The sequence below is a fragment of the Fusarium proliferatum genome (genome assembly GCF_900067095.1).
Source record: "Fusarium proliferatum ET1 genome assembly, contig: FPRO_scaffold004, whole genome shotgun sequence".
NCBI lineage: Eukaryota > Fungi > Ascomycota > Sordariomycetes > Hypocreales > Nectriaceae > Fusarium > Fusarium proliferatum.
Window position 1 is genome coordinate 1,635,023 of NW_022194793.1, and position 17,855 is coordinate 1,652,877.

At 49.8% G+C, this 17,855-nt stretch overlaps 7 protein-coding genes across 7 annotated transcripts; 4 read left to right on the forward strand and 3 right to left on the reverse strand.

The window, feature by feature from the left end:
* Positions 1-283: 283 nt before the first annotated feature.
* Positions 284-1,078, forward strand: FPRO_04705 (putative ribosomal protein L10a.e, cytosolic; the record flags this gene model as incomplete). The annotated part of the gene is made up of 3 exons (XM_031230245.1): positions 284-302; positions 390-567; positions 622-1,078. The coding sequence occupies 3 exons, from the start codon at positions 284-286 to the stop codon at positions 1,076-1,078; spliced, it is 654 nt and encodes a 217-aa protein (XP_031080401.1).
* Positions 1,079-1,695: 617 nt separating this feature from the next.
* Positions 1,696-3,504, reverse strand: FPRO_04706 (uncharacterized protein; the record flags this gene model as incomplete). The annotated part of the gene is made up of 4 exons (XM_031230246.1): positions 1,696-2,626; positions 2,687-2,811; positions 2,880-3,265; positions 3,396-3,504. The coding sequence occupies 4 exons, from the start codon at positions 3,502-3,504 to the stop codon at positions 1,696-1,698; spliced, it is 1,551 nt and encodes a 516-aa protein (XP_031080402.1).
* Positions 3,505-7,224: 3,720 nt separating this feature from the next.
* Positions 7,225-7,906, forward strand: FPRO_04707 (putative SKP1-kinetochore protein complex CBF3, subunit D; the record flags this gene model as incomplete). The annotated part of the gene is made up of 4 exons (XM_031230247.1): positions 7,225-7,291; positions 7,351-7,448; positions 7,504-7,674; positions 7,730-7,906. The coding sequence occupies 4 exons, from the start codon at positions 7,225-7,227 to the stop codon at positions 7,904-7,906; spliced, it is 513 nt and encodes a 170-aa protein (XP_031080403.1).
* Positions 7,907-8,791: 885 nt separating this feature from the next.
* On the reverse strand, positions 8,792-9,413 carry FPRO_04708 (putative RPL39-60S large subunit ribosomal protein L39.e; the record flags this gene model as incomplete). The annotated part of the gene is made up of 4 exons (XM_031230248.1): positions 8,792-8,840; positions 8,934-9,034; positions 9,223-9,316; positions 9,376-9,413. 4 exons carry the CDS (start codon positions 9,411-9,413, stop codon positions 8,792-8,794), a joined length of 282 nt encoding a protein of 93 aa, XP_031080404.1.
* Positions 9,414-10,269: 856 nt separating this feature from the next.
* FPRO_04709 (putative ARL1-ADP-ribosylation factor) lies at positions 10,270-11,048 on the forward strand (the record flags this gene model as incomplete). Its single annotated transcript, XM_031230249.1, has 5 exons — positions 10,270-10,344; positions 10,410-10,448; positions 10,501-10,584; positions 10,648-10,971; positions 11,028-11,048. 5 exons carry the CDS (start codon positions 10,270-10,272, stop codon positions 11,046-11,048), a joined length of 543 nt encoding a protein of 180 aa, XP_031080405.1.
* A 569-nt stretch (positions 11,049-11,617) lies between these two features.
* FPRO_04710 (uncharacterized protein) lies at positions 11,618-12,802 on the reverse strand (the record flags this gene model as incomplete). Its single annotated transcript, XM_031230251.1, has 3 exons — positions 11,618-11,773; positions 11,918-12,564; positions 12,613-12,802. 3 exons carry the CDS (start codon positions 12,800-12,802, stop codon positions 11,618-11,620), a joined length of 993 nt encoding a protein of 330 aa, XP_031080406.1.
* A 769-nt stretch (positions 12,803-13,571) lies between these two features.
* On the forward strand, positions 13,572-15,993 carry FPRO_04711 (uncharacterized protein; the record flags this gene model as incomplete). Its single annotated transcript, XM_031230252.1, has 4 exons — positions 13,572-13,954; positions 14,023-15,094; positions 15,144-15,314; positions 15,364-15,993. The coding sequence occupies 4 exons, from the start codon at positions 13,572-13,574 to the stop codon at positions 15,991-15,993; spliced, it is 2,256 nt and encodes a 751-aa protein (XP_031080407.1).
* Positions 15,994-17,855: the final 1,862 nt, after the last annotated feature.

Sequence of the window (17,855 nt, forward strand, 5' to 3'; positions counted from 1 at the left end):
CTCGAAGCCGTCGTCAAAAGAACTCTTCGACAACTACCTACCTAGTACCTAAAGGAAGTGCCATAGGTTAGGTACCTGGGTACTGAGACACTTCCGACGACGGTTGATATCACGTGAGGGATCCCGTGAGAAAATTTTGCCCTGGGAGGAGCCCCACCTTTCTGTCGGGACGCACTTTCTAATTTTGCCTGATTTTCAACTGCGCTCAGAATTTCTGATTCCCTAACCCAACTCGCCCTGACCACCATTAGATTATACAGCCATCTATTGGGAGACTGTCAAGATGTCGAAGATCACAGTCGGTATGGTATATCCTGGAGGAGACTGAACTCGCAAGAGGAGTCACAGTATATTAATAAGACACCGCAAGAATGCTAACGACGGTGCAGCTAATGTCCGGACGCAAGTCGGAGAGCTCTTGGAGTACTCCAACGAGACCAAGAAGCGAAACTTCCTTGAGACCGTTGAGCTTCAGATCGGCCTGAAGAACTATGACCCTCAGCGTGACAAGCGTTTCTCTGGCACCATCCGCCTGCCCTCCATCCCCCGACCCAACATGTCCATCTGGTACAGCCAAAGAATCGACAGAGCCAAGAGAATTGGAGGCTAACAAATTGACAGCATTCTCGGTGACCAGCACGATATCGATCGTGCCAAGCACGGTGGTGTTGACGCCATGTCTGCTGATGACTTGAAGAAGCTCAACAAGAACAAGAAGCTCATCAAGAAGCTTGCCCGCAAGTACGACGCCTTCGTCGCCTCTGAGGCCCTCATCAAGCAGATCCCCCGTCTCTTGGGTCCCGGTCTGTCCAAGGCCGGCAAGTTCCCCACTCCCGTCTCTCACGCCGACGACCTGACTGGCCGCATCAACGAAGTCAAGTCCACCATCAAGTTCCAGCTCAAGAAGGTTCTCTGCATGGGTGTCGCCGTCGGCAACGTCGAGATGACCCAGGAGCAGCTCGTCGCCAACATCATGCTGGCCATCAACTACCTCGTCTCTCTTCTCAAGAAGGGCTGGCAGAACGTCGGAAGCCTTACCATCAAGGCTTCCATGTCTCCCCCTAAGCGCCTCTACTAAGCGTGTTTCTTTAGCTTCTGCCTGAGATGGCTCCGGCAATCGTGTTCACTGAAATGTGGACTGCAGCTTAGACTAGGGTGACAGGAAAAATAAACACAATAAATAAGCCAAATCTGCTTTTCAAATGGGATTGTCAATTGAACCCATACAAAACCTGGATAAACATGTACAATGGAGATAGATGATGGAGAGTATCCAGGCTCCAAGTTAACCCTATCATCGTTCGCATCGCCAAGCTCAATGTTTTGCAGGGCAACACCACGAATGCCAGGACTACAACTGTCGCTGGTTGCAAATCTACAGCACTACATACCACTATAGGACTATCAATGACGTGACTGGCTTCTTCAAGTCAACTCAATTTCCAGCTCACTAGCTGCGGGGAGATGCGAGCAAGGTTTCTTCCAAGCGAAGCCAATCGGTGGGGGGAAGAAGCTCAGCTTTTCGAGTGAAGAAAGATGATTACGAATATAGATACCACAGATGGAATCATGGAAACCGAAAATTTGGTGACCTTATTCCATGAAGCCGAGAGAATTGGATCGTCATTAATGATTTCTATTTTATGTATACGCGACAAAGAAAATTCAACAAAGCAGTCATGCCCCCCTTTTTGTCTAATTTGGGCAGCTCTTTGTGACTCTCCAGGCAACGAGGCCCCGTCGCCCAATAACCCTGGCCAGGGTGTCCCAAACGCCGTCGTCGCCAAAATCCAGATCATCCAGGTTCAAATGTTTCCTGTAACGCCATACCTCTCTAAATCGTAGCCCCTCCAAGCCCTTGTTGGGCAGGTAGGGATCTAACCATGTTGCTGATGCCGGGGCTATCAGGTATGTGCCATTCTTTTCCTTCAGATACTCCTGGTTTCGTCTGTCGGCGGGAGTGTCGCATGTGGCGAGTCCGTAGAGTTGCTCAAGTAGCACCTCACCCTTGAGACCCATAACGTCTCGCGTGGTCAAGAACTCATTCTTGCCATTAAGAAGCCAGATTGGCGGTGTATACGTCCTCCACCAGACAGCTTGGGTGGCATCTGGTTGCTGACTCAGGAAGACCTGTCCCGGCACCACACCTCCCTGATGATAGATACCCATCAACGAGCCGAGGACGAGGTTAAACCCGATCCAAACTGCCGTAAAGACGTAGAGTATTGTTTGGTTTCGGGGCATGCGGATTGACGAAAGAAATAGTGGTACCGTTGGGAGCAAGAATCTCGCCTCCTGATGTTGAAACGCCGATAGGACCACCAAACCCGACACTGCCGACCATAGTCGGATTGATATTTTGGGTCTGGCTATCAACAAAGCTGCAGCTGGGCCCAGCAGCAACGGCAAATTTCCCACCAAATGCTGGTACCAAGGATGAAGGCCATGCTGCGCCAGGTTCTCGGTTGCTGAGTTGTACTTGAAGTTGTTAAGAGGGGTGATTATAGGTTTATGGATCAGGTCGGTCCATGTGATGGGACCTGGCAGGTAAAACGCGGTGTCCAGACCGATGGCAATGACAGTTGTCAGTGCCGCAGCTAACGTCAAGTATACGAGGGACGTAGGCCTGTGGATGTGTTAGCTTGATTCATGCATTTCCGCGCCAAGCGCAAATAGGGTGACTCACCTCTTCCAGAACACAGGGAGCAGTCGAAGTCCAGGAACAACAAGAAATGCTGGAAACGTGATTCGATTGAATACACCGAATACTCCAACAATTCCAAGCACTGTGGCAGACAAAACACATGACCGCTGCTGTGTGTCGAATTTGAAGTCAGCTGATAGTTCTTATTAGTGGTGATGGCGTGCAAGTGACGAACCCGTGGATCAGCGACTCGCTGGATCAGAACAAGACTCCAAGCAACAACGAGCGTCTCTACCGAGTTGGAGAACGTGTGCGTCTGATAGGTCCAGGTCACGTAGGACGAGGCGACAAGGAGAACGGCAACACGGCGATGCTTGGGTGACGGGATCAACTCATGCAACGCCCAATCTTCAAGAACAAAGCTGATGACAAACATGAGAACGCGCAGAGTCCAGAAAACCGCAATAGGTGGGATCTCTCCGTCTTTGCCGTTACCGATCCATAGCCACCGCAGAAGAAGCATAGGAAGACCGTAGACGGGCCATAGTGGGAAAACACTACGGATAGGGTTCTCGCTTGTAAATTCCCAAGTGTGTCGAACAGGATAACTAAAAATTTGGCCTGGCGTGAATTAGCAGCTGGACTTGTCGTGACAGACTGCGCGAACACAGATGGTATTGAAATGCATCCTCTGGACATGCAGACATTTCAACATGAGGGCACCTGGGAGCCGGCGCGGAGGGAAACATACCGGCTATGACCTCAGGCCCTTGGAAGTTCTCGTCCGGGTGTAAATAACTGGGAGATAGCGCAAACCACAGCCTTATGAGGACGAGTGTAAGATATGTGCGTCGCCACATAGTTGATCTTAGCAGCTGGAAATTGGGAGAGCAATCATGAGCTTAGTTTCGAGGGGAAAAGGCATCGAGTATTCGCATAAAAAAAGACCGAACGAACGTGAGTGTTTCGACTCGATGCGCTCCGATAGCTGGTGCTCTCGTGCCGCAATCGCAAGGTGGGGGGAGTAGAGAACAGCGTCGAAATTTCGCCGGTCGCAGGAAATACGAGCTAAGCAGATTGAATTCGGATCGTTATGCGCTGCTGATATGTACGTCGTATGCTGTTGCAAGAGCTTCGAGTCGAGGAGGTGGAAAAGGGAAGATTCAAGGTTTATGATGATGGTATATTGTTAGATCGACAAATATGAGTGACAATCCCCCAGGTCAGGAAATAATTTATAGGAAGAGAAGGGAACAAGAAACCAAGACAAGAATGGAAGAGGAAATGCGAGACTGATGTGTGTATGAGTAGGTGGTATAGGTGTAGGTGAAGGTGAAGCAAGCCTGTATGGAGGTCAGGTTCTGTTTAAGTGAGTGACACTTACTACCCCCCACCAGAGACAGCCAGATCCATGCCCGAGATATGGATTTATTCGCCCACTGAGTTCAACAAAAGGACATGGATGGATATGGAAGGGGGCCACTTCATGGATCAAGGATCAACAACCAAATCTCACCACAGAAGCTCGACTCGTCTCGTCTCGAGAGCCCTAGGTAGGTAATTAATGGACAGGGCCTAGTGGATGGCCCAAGGGGAATAGAAACATTTCAGGCCCAGGGGAAGCGCCAGCTTACAACGTGGCCAGTGGGAGACGACGCCGTGATCCGGGATTGGCGGCACTAGCTGGATCCCAAGGCCAAGGTAGGGAGGGGGAAGGGACTGACGATGATGAGGTCCACTGCGTCCGCTAGAAGCTTTTTTCTTTTAGGGGCTTGGGCTCCCTCGACTGACAAGACGGGACAGGACAGGGGAAGGCGATTTCTGGGGGGACGGGAGGCTTGACGGGCAGCCCAGCCCAGACGGACGAGCAGGCCTCCTGAAGTTTCGATCCAACATACCTAGGGTAGCTAGGTAATAATATAATTCTTTTCATGCTTGGTGGCCTATGGCTGGGACAAGTGATTTATTGAGGCATCGCTACAACAATCCTGTGTCTTGGAACCAAATCAAGGTACCACGGTAACCCAAACGCCAGGATGACAACACGACGAGCGAGCGGCTCTGTTGATAAATGGTAGACCTGGAGCTTCAATCCAATTCTAGGTATTCCTGCCCCTCAGGGAGCAAGAAAACTCAAGACGTGAAAAGAGTATGCCAAAATAAACGTGATAAAGAGCGCCATAAGCTTAGGCTAATCTAGCCTAAACAAATTTGTCGATTAGGGTCAAAGTCCTGGGTTTTATTTTCTCCCCTATCCTGGCCGGCGCTAGGCCCATAGGTTGCAATAAAAGATCTAATCATCGTGGCCGCTGATACGCCAGCTTCCAGCCACCAACTGGGACGATTACCATGGATGGTAATCTTGGAATTGAATCGGATGGCAATTACGGACATAGCCTGTTCTTTTCTCACAGGCCTCCATGTCAACACGTGTTAGGTGGTATCCTGTCTTCTAACTTACCTAGTACCGGTAGTTACTCTCCATTCCGCGAGTAACTCAGCGCCCACAGAAGGCAAAGAAAGTCGCATGATTGCAATGCTATATATCGTTGCAAGACAATGTCCATGCATTGCTGGCCGCCGGAAGCGAGCTCGAGTACGGATACTGCTGCGGGTCTGCAGGATGCCTTCAAAGGCTGTTAATCCAGGATTCTTGTAAAAGATCATCCTACCGATGAGTTGGAACCCTCATGTGCATTTGGGGGTTCCATCAACTGTTTTGTTTATTTGGTGGGATGAGGGGAAAGGTGGGTTCAATGGCTGTATTATGCATGCCACTGATGTCTCGAATGTGGTTTTGTCCGTATATCAATGAGACATCACCGCCTTTGTTGTACGATGTTGAGAGCAACATCAACATCCCACTTGCAGTACCGCCTCTATTCTTTGTGATGCTCCGCACGCCGAACCTGATGATGGTCTTTGCTGTTTATCACGGAACGGACATGGGCCGTATACAAACACTGCCTGGCCATGCATGCTTGCGTCAACAGGCAAGCAACGAACAGTGCAACTAGACCGTTGCAGCCCTTTCGGCACTGAAGACGGTTGAGAATCTTGCACGATCTTCTCATGATTTGTTGATCCACCTGAGCAACATGATCATGATTGTTCTCCTTTGCGGTGCTTGACTCAACAAAAGAAGCTTTTGGATGGCCAGACGCCACGAAGTTAAGGGATGACAAGGTTGATTTTAATGGGTAGGTAGTTGCTCTTGCGCTGACGGTGTCTTGAAGCCATTTGCCAACGACTGTTCTGTTCTCTCCCTTACCAAAGTTTGGGAATCGCCCGCTCGTGATGATTCCATTAGGACTCACTTATCGCTGCAGTGTCTTTATCGTCTCGAGTTTGTTCATAGCACTGACAAGCATTGTGGTCTCATATACAGTCTGAGGTGCCTTGAGGAGTAGCTTGATATGCCGTCCGTGTGCCATTACTGGCCGCGGACAAAAGAATGCGATGAGCTCGATCACACATATCTACCTAAGTTACCTTAGTAGGTAGGTCGTGTCCTCAAGCTCGGTGAAAGACGAAAGAAAGAAAAAAGAAAGAAAGACAAAGAAGCGATTCGAATGTTCTGATAGAATTCGGATGCGAACAAGCTCTGTGACTAATGCGCCCAAGAGCGCATGGCAATACCGTGAATGAAGCATGGTTTCATTTCCCTCGATTCTGCGTGTGTCTTTTTGCTTAAGTTACAATCAAGATGCAAAATAGTAGAAGTCTTCTAGAATCTTAAATAATAGCGCAATGTGTACTTGGATGTGAACAAAGCATTTGTTGGTAGGACAAGTCGTAGCTATCTTGCACTTTGACCATATTAAACCTTTAAATAACCATATTCCTTTGTCGTCCTGACGATATGATAGTTCACGAGTCGCCAATTAAACTCGCCCGCGCCTCGTAAGTTCGTGCCAACCATGACCTCTAACTTCAGGTTGCCGTCTGACTCTTTCTTCTATTTGGCTTAGGCAGTTAGTCTTTGAGGTTATTTCAGGTTCTCAAGGCAGCAGCAGCAGCAGCACAGGTCCACTAGGTTCCTTCCTGTAAACCTTACCTTGGCACTCTGAGGTTCACTGATATAAAACGTGCGATTCCTCCAACCGAGTCGGATTTCTCTACTCTCACAATCATCACCGTCATCACAACCACCTCACTCTCGAAGACCGACCACCAGTATCAAGATCGCTTCTTCATACCTTAGTACTCAACACACTTCTCATCACGCCGCTTATCTTATCTGACTAAGCCCGCCCCATCTGAAAGAAAGGGTCTTGAGTCTGATTCACAGCCCTGCCTCTAGGTACGTAGTCTACGCCCTCACGTCGCTAATTGAAGCACGAGGCACCCACCTCAGCCTACCTTTTACCCCGCCACAGTGATTGGTTTATTGGTCGGTTGGTTACCTAGCCTCCGCTACGGGCCTACTTGCCTAGGTACCTAATGACCTAGCTGACTCCTCCAACTTCCATCATCACCCAAAAACAATCACGAATCCTCTCTGCACTTTCTCTTCGCACCCGCCAAATTTCTTACTTACATCACCAGTTACTCTAGCACGAACCGTAATCATACCCAAAATGTCCGATTCTACCTCTACACAGAAGGTCTGGCTGGCCTCCAATGATAGCGCCATTATTGAAGTCGGTAAGTTCAAGGGACACTCTGGGACGGATCTTGCTTATATTCCTAACTAAAATCAACAGACCGTGTTGTCGCCGAGCGATCCATGTTGATCAAGAATATGTTGGAAGACATCGGTGATGAGGGTATCAATGCTGAAAACCCCATTCCTATCCCCAACGTATGTAACTTCTTTCAGTACTTGACTTTTTCATGACTGACATGTAGTTCCTTAGGTGAACGAGGCTGTTCTTCGCAAGGTGATTGAGTGGTGCGACCATCACCGCAACGACCCCCTCCAGACACAGGATGACGATTCCGACGCCCGCAAGAAAACCACCGATATCGAGGAGTGGGACCAAAAGTTCATGCAGGTCGATCAGGAGATGCTGTTTGAAATCATCCTTGTGCGCCCACCCATTCCTATTCATCAAATCATTGGAAACTAACATTTCACGACAGGCATCCAACTACCTCGACATCAAGCCTCTTCTTGACGTCGGTTGCAAAACTGTTGCCAACATGATCAAGGGCAAGTCTCCCGAAGAGATCCGCAAAACTTTCAACATTACGAACGACTTCACTCCCGAGGAGGAGGAGCAGATCCGCCGAGAAAATGAGTGGGCTGAGGATCGTTAAGCTCCCGTTTGTGTATGATTATGGATAGAGGTTGCGGGGAGGTGCAAGTCGGACTGTGGCGTGGATCGATCCTTTGGTCATGGCTTACAGGGAACTTTCCTTCAAGATTTCTCAATCCAGGATCATATGAATCTTGATGAGTCACAGGGGTCGTATTAGGCGTTAAATTTGGTTTTCCGGGTTGCTTGGGCCAGTGTTTTGGCACGCTAGGAGCACAAATAGGATTGCTTACGGTAACATGATATTGTCCAAGGCAGGCTCTTTACAGCATTTAGCTCCCCGGGCAGTATTTGAACACGAGCTTGAAATCCTGCACTTGGAAGCAATGGCAGAAAGTCATTTCGACTTAGCTTAGGACTTCAATTCATGATTGCCATTAAACCTGGGGTTGTCAAGACGTTCAGTTATGCAGTAGTCAGCTCGAGGTCTGTGATGAATACGCTGGTGAAAGTGAGGGCGGGGGGCTTGGGACGTGATTCCTTCATTTGACTACTTGAAGACTTGCATAACAGCATAAAGTCTGCTGGTAATAAAGGCAGCACACGGAAGCCAACATTTGCGTTGTCGTCGTTCACAGGCGAGGTAGACTGCATCCATATAGTTCAGGCCCGTTTTCTTTTTTGGGCATCAAAGTCTTTGCATTCCTTTTTCCCTATGACCGTCCGTGACATGCAGTAACCGGCAATAATCGATAAACCAGGCAACCAGCCCGTCGCCCCCGTGCGCACGCGCAGTGCAGTGCAGACACGGCCCCTTGGTTCAGTCCACGTCACAACAATATCGTTCCTCCCCTTTTCCGTTCACATCAATCATCGTGATACCATGCCCAAGAGAGAAAAGTCGGTTGCTGGGCTTGGGGGCGGGTAACAGTTGAGCACCATCGGTTTAGATACCGATGCGGGTCTTGCGCCAATGCCTTCGCTTAGCGTTGTAGCTGTTTAGAAATGTTAGCCAAGGGTTACTCTGCTCGCGGGCGGACTGGTAGAGTCGTCAAGTTGTGGTGTCGAAGGGGGGGCTCAAAACGCACCGGATGGTGTTGCCAGTTCGGAGGCGAATCCATTGAGGCACAGGGCGGTTCTGCTTCTGGGCCTTGGCAAGCTTCTGCTTGGTTCGGAAGGACTTGTGGCTCTGTGTGAAAAGGAATAATTAGCGATCCGGTGTCATGGGAGCAGAGCCCTCGAGAGATCGCGACTCATTTTCATCATCGACGGTGACGTGGCGGGGAATAAATTCATTCATTCGGTGCAGAATTCCGTTGTCGATGATGAAGAGAGCGAGAGCGTGCTTCCGAGGGCGATAGGTAGGGGCTATCATACCGGCATTTTGACGGCGTTGATGGTCGAGTCGGTCAGTCGTTGCCAAATGGTGATAGAGTATCGAAATGCAGTACACTTGTTTCGAGGAATTTCGCTTCTAGGGTTAGGTTTTCATTCTGTGGGTGGGGGCAGACGTTGGTGCCTGAGGTTTACAGAGTGAGCGAAGCGAGATCCACCGGACCTCCCGTCATGGTTGATGGTTGATGGTGCTGAGGTAAGCACTTTTGAGCTCGGCTCGTGACTCTTTCGCTGGAACTCATGACAAAATCACACAGTCCCTAGCTCTGAGAAAGGTCTTCAAGGCAGGCAGTGAGTGACCCGTGAGTTGTCCACCTGACGAAATTATTGGGACATATCCTTTGTGAGAAGCATGATAACAACCAATTAATTAATCTGACTGATATACAAGCTCTCGATGTACATGTGGCTATACAGATGATTCTCTTGGATACGGAGTACTTAGATGCCTATTAATGAAAACGCCTCTGTCTCAGGAGGACCTAGTTACCTATATAGACCTGGAGGCCATGCACTGCCGCATATCAACAACCTCATCATATTCCCTGGCGAATGGCTTGCACCACAGACAGACTGTCCAGAGAGAACTCTTGTCTTGCAGGGGCTCAAGGCTGAGGTGGTCCGGGTTATTTTGTCAGGCGCTTGGACCAACCCAACGCCGCCAAAAAGAGCAACTTGTCCATGAGAGGCCGAGATGCATTAACTTAAAGGTCCAGAAAAGGGGACCTCTACCTACTTACCTAAATTACTAACGTATCCCGTGCTTTCTACCTATTCTACTTCACTGACTACCAAGGCAAACACAAGTTGCACGACAAACGACGAACGACGAACGAACTTGATCCGTGTCCGGCATTTGACAGCCTAAACCGCCTCTTTTACGTCGTCCGGTCCTCTCCTTTGTCCAGGCGCCAGTGCAAGACGATACCTCCACTACCTACTAGTTAACCAAACGATCGAAGTCGCAGAGCAGAACCGATAGCAGCACAAGATAAACAGGAGCTTCGAAGCCGTCGCAAGTTGTTCATCATGGGAAACTCAATGTCATGGTTCTCCAACCTACTGTTTGCGAAAAAGGAGATCAGAATATTGATCCTCGGCCTGGTATGATGACGTCTATCCGACTATCGATCGCATGGCCCCGAGACGCTAACGAGGCGGCATCATAGGATAACGCCGGAAAGACAACATTGCTGTACCGACTCAAGGTTCGAGTCTCCAGATATACACGCACATGATACATGTTAACAGGCGCTCAAGGTTGGCGAAGTTGTCACAACGATACCTACAATTGGCTTCAATGTCGAATCTGTCACATACAAGAACCTAAACTTTAACGTCTGGGTACGATCTCGGCCTCTTCCCGTCTCGAAACGGGCCCAGAAATACTAATGCGGGTGACCACAGGATCTCGGCGGCCAAACAAGCATCCGACCTTACTGGCGGTGCTACTACGCCAACACAGCAGCCGTCATCTTCGTTGTGGACTCGACCGATATCGAGCGATTACACACCGCTTCAGAGGAGCTCTCGGCTATGCTGAACGAGGAGGAACTGAAGGATGCGGCCCTGCTGGTCTTTGCCAACAAGCAGGATCAACCAGGAGCCAAGGGCGCAGGTGAGATTTCAGAGGCACTGCGTCTGGGTGAGCTCCGCGACCGCAACTGGAGTATCATGGCCTGTTCAGCGGTCGATGGCAGCGGTGTGAATGAGGGCATGGATTGGCTTGTGGTGAGTTTTGCTATAGTTCCGTACAACCCTCGAGGTGCTAACACCTGCATTTTCAGCAAACTGTCAACCAGGACTAAGCTCGATGACGGTTTCTTCTTCAGCCCCGGTTTGGCATTGTACAACAGACAAAATGAAATAATAGTACCACTTTCCGGTTCCATCACACCTTGGTAGACAGCGCCCATAAGGGACAAGGGAAAGAAACGGATGGAGCAGATATCGGCGTCTTGGCAGAGAGAAGGTGTTTTTTTCCCCCTCATAAGAGATGAAAGGAATGAACAGCATGGGTGCGTTTCTCGAGGGAGGATATATGATAGTATAACTTTATAATGCTACGATCCGGGCCCGATTGAGTCCTGGCTATGATTCTCATGAATTTCTCCTTGCTAGATTTTCTTCGCGGGATATTTGATCTTGATAAGAGGTGAGGATGGTGTGATGGCTAGTGACTGAAGAGGTGCGACGGTTTTTGTACAGATGATGCTAGTTACCTACTACTATGTAGGCACTAGAATATTTTGACTCAGTTGTCTTAGAGAATGCCAGGTTCTTAAGGGCTGACATGGGATCGGGCCCACACCAGAGCTATCCTTCTGAGCAGCTCAAAGCAGACTTCTCATTTGGAACTACTGATGAACATTCTACATCATCTCATCTCTGAAACATCTTTCTTGCTGTGGAGCTTCCACTGATAGCTACTTGCTAGAGAGTAGTGATTCTGAAGAATCGGGGTTGGTACTCGACGTGCCTGAGCAGCTCTAAGCGGCTCGCCGAGGAGGTTTTCTACCTCAATGTATTGTTCCTGAGGGAGATTTAGCACGGTTTTCTTCTAAGTAAGGAATGTTGATAACATGTGGACCATGGCTATGGTGTGTTTGTAGAGATGAGCTGAAAAGGGGGGGATCATGAGGTGCCGAGTAGGCAGGCATGGACTGAGAACACTGACCTTTCTAACATCTACCAACATACTGGGTGATACATGAGCATCAATAGGTTCTGTCACAATCGTTGCTTCTACCATCTCATCTGTAAGCTCCTGTCCATAAGCTGCGGCTGCAGCTTGTATTTCTTTCATGCCAGGCCGTATAACCTCGTCAACGAGGCCAGGACAAAGCTGCATATCACCAGTGTCCAGTCTTGTCAGAGCACCAACTGGATTGTAGACCGCATTATAGAGGAGCTTCTTCCATCTAGAAAAGGTGACGTTATCATCGTAGTGGCAAGTGCAGCGTCCTCCAGCATTGAAGCGTGCTACAAGATCCTTTGCTCGCTCAGCAGCGTTGCCAGAGTCTTCAAAGGGGCCAATACGCAGCTCATCGTGCAGATTGTGTTCGATTATGCCAGATTTGGGCTCAGAGGAACCACACATACTGATACCAGAGAGAATTACATTATCTGGAAATGCCTCCTGGACAGGAACTTGAATGTTGAGTCCATTCTGAAGGAGCAAGATGGTGGTGTGTCCGGCCGTAACGGCAGGGCGTATCAGATCAGCCACCGGTGTAGAGATGACTGGTATGTTCTTGGTGGCACAGATAATGTAGTCGAAGGGTGAGATGCTGGATTTGGAGGCATCAGGAATAGATGGTAGGACTGTATCAAGGTTAGTTGATGGATGATCTGAGACTCGAAGTAACTTACTCTCGGTTGGCCTGAAGCTTAGAATTTGACCATGATCGACAGAATTGATGGTGAATCCTCGCTCTTTGACTATCTGATAGCTTGAGCGCAGCACAGCTGTAACCTCAGCCCGGCCTCCGAACTCGAGGTTGAGGGCTGCTATACAGCCTATTCCCCCACAGCCGACGAGTAGAATTCTTGCCTTATCCATTGGGACTCTTTGGTGTTGCCATCAATGCTGAAAGAAAAGTTCAACCCAGAAGTATTGAGTTTACAGTCTCGATATCATGGTTGTTGAGAGGGCGCACATGCTGCATGCGGGGCCGGCTACGGACCGGTATCTCAGTTAAGGCATTTGACATGATTGGGCGACTAGTCAAGGAGGGTAATAAGCAGCAGGTAGTCTCCGAATCTTCTGTGTGGTTATACAGTTCGATATAATATCGCCAAAATAAGTGCTGGGAGATTGTCTAGATTGTGTGCCTGCGTCCATGAAACGTTGGCATCGGATGCAATTCGATTATTTTGTCTTGCCCGTTCGATTCTGATCCTTGCGACGTCAAACATGCTTTTTTCTCTCTCGCAAACTAAACCTTGAGAGGACATCTATCACAAGACCTGCAACGGTTACCGAGGATCCCTTTGTTCAATATGTTTCCTCTCCTATGACCTTTCCCCTTTTGGAGCTTCCCCTCATTTTCCCACATACTGTACATACCGGTAGAGAAGGGATGTCAGTTTATGGTTGTTAGCTGCTTGTTACCTCTAGCTCCCTAGGTAGGCTCTCCCTACCCCAGTCCCGGGTCACCTAAACGAAGTCCCCTAGTGGCACGGGCCAGACGTTCTCGCTTCAACTGCTGGTCTCATTCGTACATAAAGTTAATGAATGTCTTGGTCTTGTGTGAAGCGAATGTGAGACAGAATCGTCTCAAACTCTCTCCTCGTCCAACTGCTTCCCTCATTTTGACTATCATCATATCATGGCCGTTCCACAACCGATTTCTCCTCATCCTCAGGCTCCTATTGCCACAGCTTTGCCCAATGCTCCACCAACCGACTTCTTTTCTCCTGTTCAATGGGACGTCTTCTTTGCACTTGTCGACGGTGTCTTGCCCTCCATCACCTCAGAGTCTGATGTGACCGACGATCAGGCTCAGATTCAGCTTCCAGACCATCAAGTCAATGCTGTCCTCGATCGTAGTACCGAGGCTCTGGCAGCCCCAGCCACTAGAGACAATATCCGTGCCTTTCTCCGTGATAGGCCTGTCAATGATGCTCGCTTTAGAGATAACCTCATGAGGACCCTGGCCATATCCCCGCCCGATCAACTCAAACGCCTTGCTGGGTTATTAAGCTTGATGTCGTGAGTACAACTAAACGGGCCATGCTTCCATTCGTTTCACGTCACTAAGTTTTTTTCCCCCCCTCAAGCACCCGTCCTGGTAGCTACTTCATCACCGGCTACTGGCAACCAATATACAACCAGCCCACCCACGTCCGCGAAGCCATCTTCAAATCATGGGCCACATCTCCTAAGGAACGCTGGTCCGCTCTGGCCAAAACGATGTCTGCCATGTCTTTCAAGGCATATTCTCAAACCAGTTCGGCTCTCTACCAGCTCTCGGGCTACTCAGATGCTCCCAAGGACTGGCAGCCCAAGGAAACCTTCGACTATGACTTTCTTCAGATCGAGCCCGGCGACGACGCACATGCCATAGAGACCGACGTTGTCATTATCGGTTCCGGCTGTGGCGGAGGTGTCTGTGCCAAGAATCTAGCAGAGGCTGGTCACAAAGTCATTGTCGTGGATAAGGCCTATCACTATCCTTCAACACACCTCCCCATGGCTCAGGATGCCGCCTGTGCTCACCTCTACGACAACGCGGGCTTCTTTTTGACGGAAGACTCTGGTTGTACCGTCACTTCTGGCAGTGCATGGGGTGGGGGAGGTACCGTCAACTGGAGCGTATGTCTCAAGCCCCAAGACTTTGTGCGAGAGGAATGGGCGGATGAGGGCCTTCCTTTCTTCACATCCGCAGATTTCGACGAGTGTCTAGACCGTGTGTGGGAGTTTCAAGGGGCTGGCACTGACCAGATACGCCACAATCACCGAAACAGAGTCCTTCTAAATGGCTCAAACAAGCTCGGCTGGACGGCACGTCCAGCTCCCGTCAACACGGGAGGGAGGGAGCACTTCTGTGGCCAGTGTCACCTTGGCTGTGGCCTGGCCGAAAAGCGAGGGCCAGCTGTGAGCTGGTTACCGGACGCTGCCAAGGCCGGCGCTCAGTTCATGGAAGGATTTCAGGTCGACAAGATCCTGTTTGATTATGACGGGCAGACTGCCATTGGCATCGAGGGAAAGTGGGTGTCGAGAGATAGTGCAGGTGACATGAATGACGCGAACAACAGAATCAAGAGACGGGTCATAGTCAGGGCCAAGAAGGTAATCGTTGCAGCCGGCTCATTATGGAGCCCGATCGTCCTCAAGAACAGCGGTATTACTGTGCGTGTCCCTGTCAGCAGTGAACAGACGTTATAGCTAACCCGTCTAGAATCCGAATGTGGGAGCTAATTTGCACCTTCATCCTTGCAACTTTGTCACAGCAGTATGGAAGGAGGAAACGATACCTTGGGAGGGAGGCATTATCACCAGCTACTGTCCCCAGTTTGACAACGTCGACGGTAGTGGATACGGAACGAAGCTGGAAACGACGTGCATGGTGGTGAGTAACAAGTCCAGTATTGTCGTCGAATCATCTTGACTCGTCATAGCCATTCACAATTCTGTCGCAACCGTCATGGACCAGCGGCCTAGATGCAAAACTCCATATGACAAAGTTGCGTCACATGAACGCTTGGATATCGTTGACCAGAGATCGTGACGCAGGCAGCGTCTTTCCAGACCCTACGACTGGTCGACCTCGCATTGACTATACTCCCTCGGACTATGATCGAGCCCATACCATCCAGGGGGTGGAGGCTCTGGCCAAGATATGCTATGTCACGGGAGCAGTCGAGATACGTCCTCTTCTTAAGGGCCTGGAGCCCTTTGTGCGCAGGGGAGAGACGTCCTCGGAGCATTCGCTCGACTCCAAAGGCTCAGTGGCCGATCCAGAGACCACTGACCCAGCCTTTGCCGCCTGGCTCAGCCGCGTCCGCGAAGTGGGCAACAAACCACCGACGGCCCCTTGGAGCTCAGCCCATCAGATGGGCACGTGCCGCATGAGCGCGAGCAGCGACGAGGGCGTGGTTGATGGGAAGGGAAGGGTCTGGGGCACGGATAACCTTTACGTCGCAGATGGAAGCGTGTTTCCCAGCGCCAGTGGCGTGAATCCCATGATCACCATTATGGCCATCGCGGATTGGATATCACGCGGCGTGGACGCAGACCTGAGGGCGTGAGGGGTAGTGATTGTGATACGGCAAGACAGGAAAGGCGATATAGCTGTAGCTGTAGCTGTATCTGTGTGTAATGTTATTGTTATCCTATCAACGACTGGGTGTTATCTCCCGAGAGACATGCAAGGGATTTGATAGAGCCATGGTCGGCGGTACAGTACAATACCTTGACTGGTCTTCGAGTCCACATTAGTCAACCTGCCCCTGAGCACCGATTTCCTGGTAATGAAGTGCCATGAACTCGTAAGCAAGGACTAGTGAAGGCTTTGCTTCCGTCGGCAATTCTTGGATTCGTTGGTCTGCACCACGCATAGTAAACTCGGAGTCATTTCATGGCCGAAACACATCCGGCTTGAATACCACCAAAGACATTCTTCCAGGGATACAACGAGGCTTGAGCCACGGCCATGTCATGTGGCCAACGTATAGACAACGAGCTATGGGGTGCAAGTAAGGTGAGTGTACAGTACAAGTGAGGCAAAACGGCCTCGCTTAGACTGTTTGCATCGGCCTTGGCTCCCGGATATAGGGTAAATTTTGGTTGGTGACTTGAGAACTAGGCAACCCTCAAACCAGCAGACCTTGGAAAAGTAGCCATCGACGTTTCAATGGCCCTAGTTCGTATCCAAGGGAGCGGTTGCTGGTGCCACGTCTTGGATGGAACTTCAAGTGAGGCTCTCAACGGTCTTGGAGTTCTCGGTAGTACCGGTAGCGTAGGCCTCCTGCCTTTCCAGAGGATAAAGGCTCCAGTGCGGGGAACGGCTCGCCACAAGCGAGCACAGCCACCCGGAGATCTGCAAAAGCCACGCCCGACTTGAATCCAGTGCCGGGCCAGGATCAGCGGCATTAGTGGGTGAGTTGTGCTCAGCTGTTCAAGGGACAATTGACAACAGCTGTCGCTGTCACTGTCACTATTATGGTTGTGAGTCCAGGCGACGCTTTGAAGATTAGATGTGGGATTGTTTCAGATATCGACGTCACGCTTCGATTAATGGCTGCCATCGTTGCAATTCCCGACACAAAAGTGACAAGCAGGTGTACTCGGCCTGGTTGGAATTTTCGTAGTAGCGGTTTGTGGTTTACAGAATGCAGATTATCTCAATATACAGAGAGAACAATCTCACTTTGTCCACAGAGCTACTAATTATAAATCGATCGATTAATATGAGTTCCCATACATGTTTTAGTCTTTTGTGCTATTCGAATACCACTTCAGCCCTGTCTCGGTAGCCACTGAACCTAGGATCTACGACAGCCACAAGTACTAGCACTGGTAGGAGCCCGGAGTGTCTGTAGTGTTTGGTGGTTAGCCGTCAGATTTCTTCAGTGCCATCCTGTGCTTGCCGTCAAGCATTTTGTCAAGTGTATACGAAAATACTTCGACGTTGACTAACAAAGTCGGTAAAGGAAAATGCGGGTCAATATCCCAATCTTTCAGACTCATGCCGGGCGCATTTCCTAATTAGGAGCAATATCCTTAACATTTCAGCCACTTTACGGACTTGTCCGCCAAGTAGCCGGCCGGCTTGAGTGGGTCCTTGCCGTCATCGGGTCCGCGCCGCTCCGGCCTCTCAATGCTTAGTAGGTAGACTTAGCAAATCCATTAAAATTCATCATTGATGTTCGAATTTTGAAATTCGCGTTATTTTTGGCAACATTTATCTGCGTTCCCAGAGTTTTACACAGTAAAGCAGTGGGTCGAGACTAGTAGTGCGGAAATATCATTTACAATGGAGGTTTCCTGGGCATGGGTAGTCGTGTAACATTTATCGTAGCCTAGAAGCAGGGATAATGAGGGCAACACCCTTTCACAACCAAATAGCCATGGCCACAATTGAGAGGGCGAAGTGTATGGTCGCATTTTC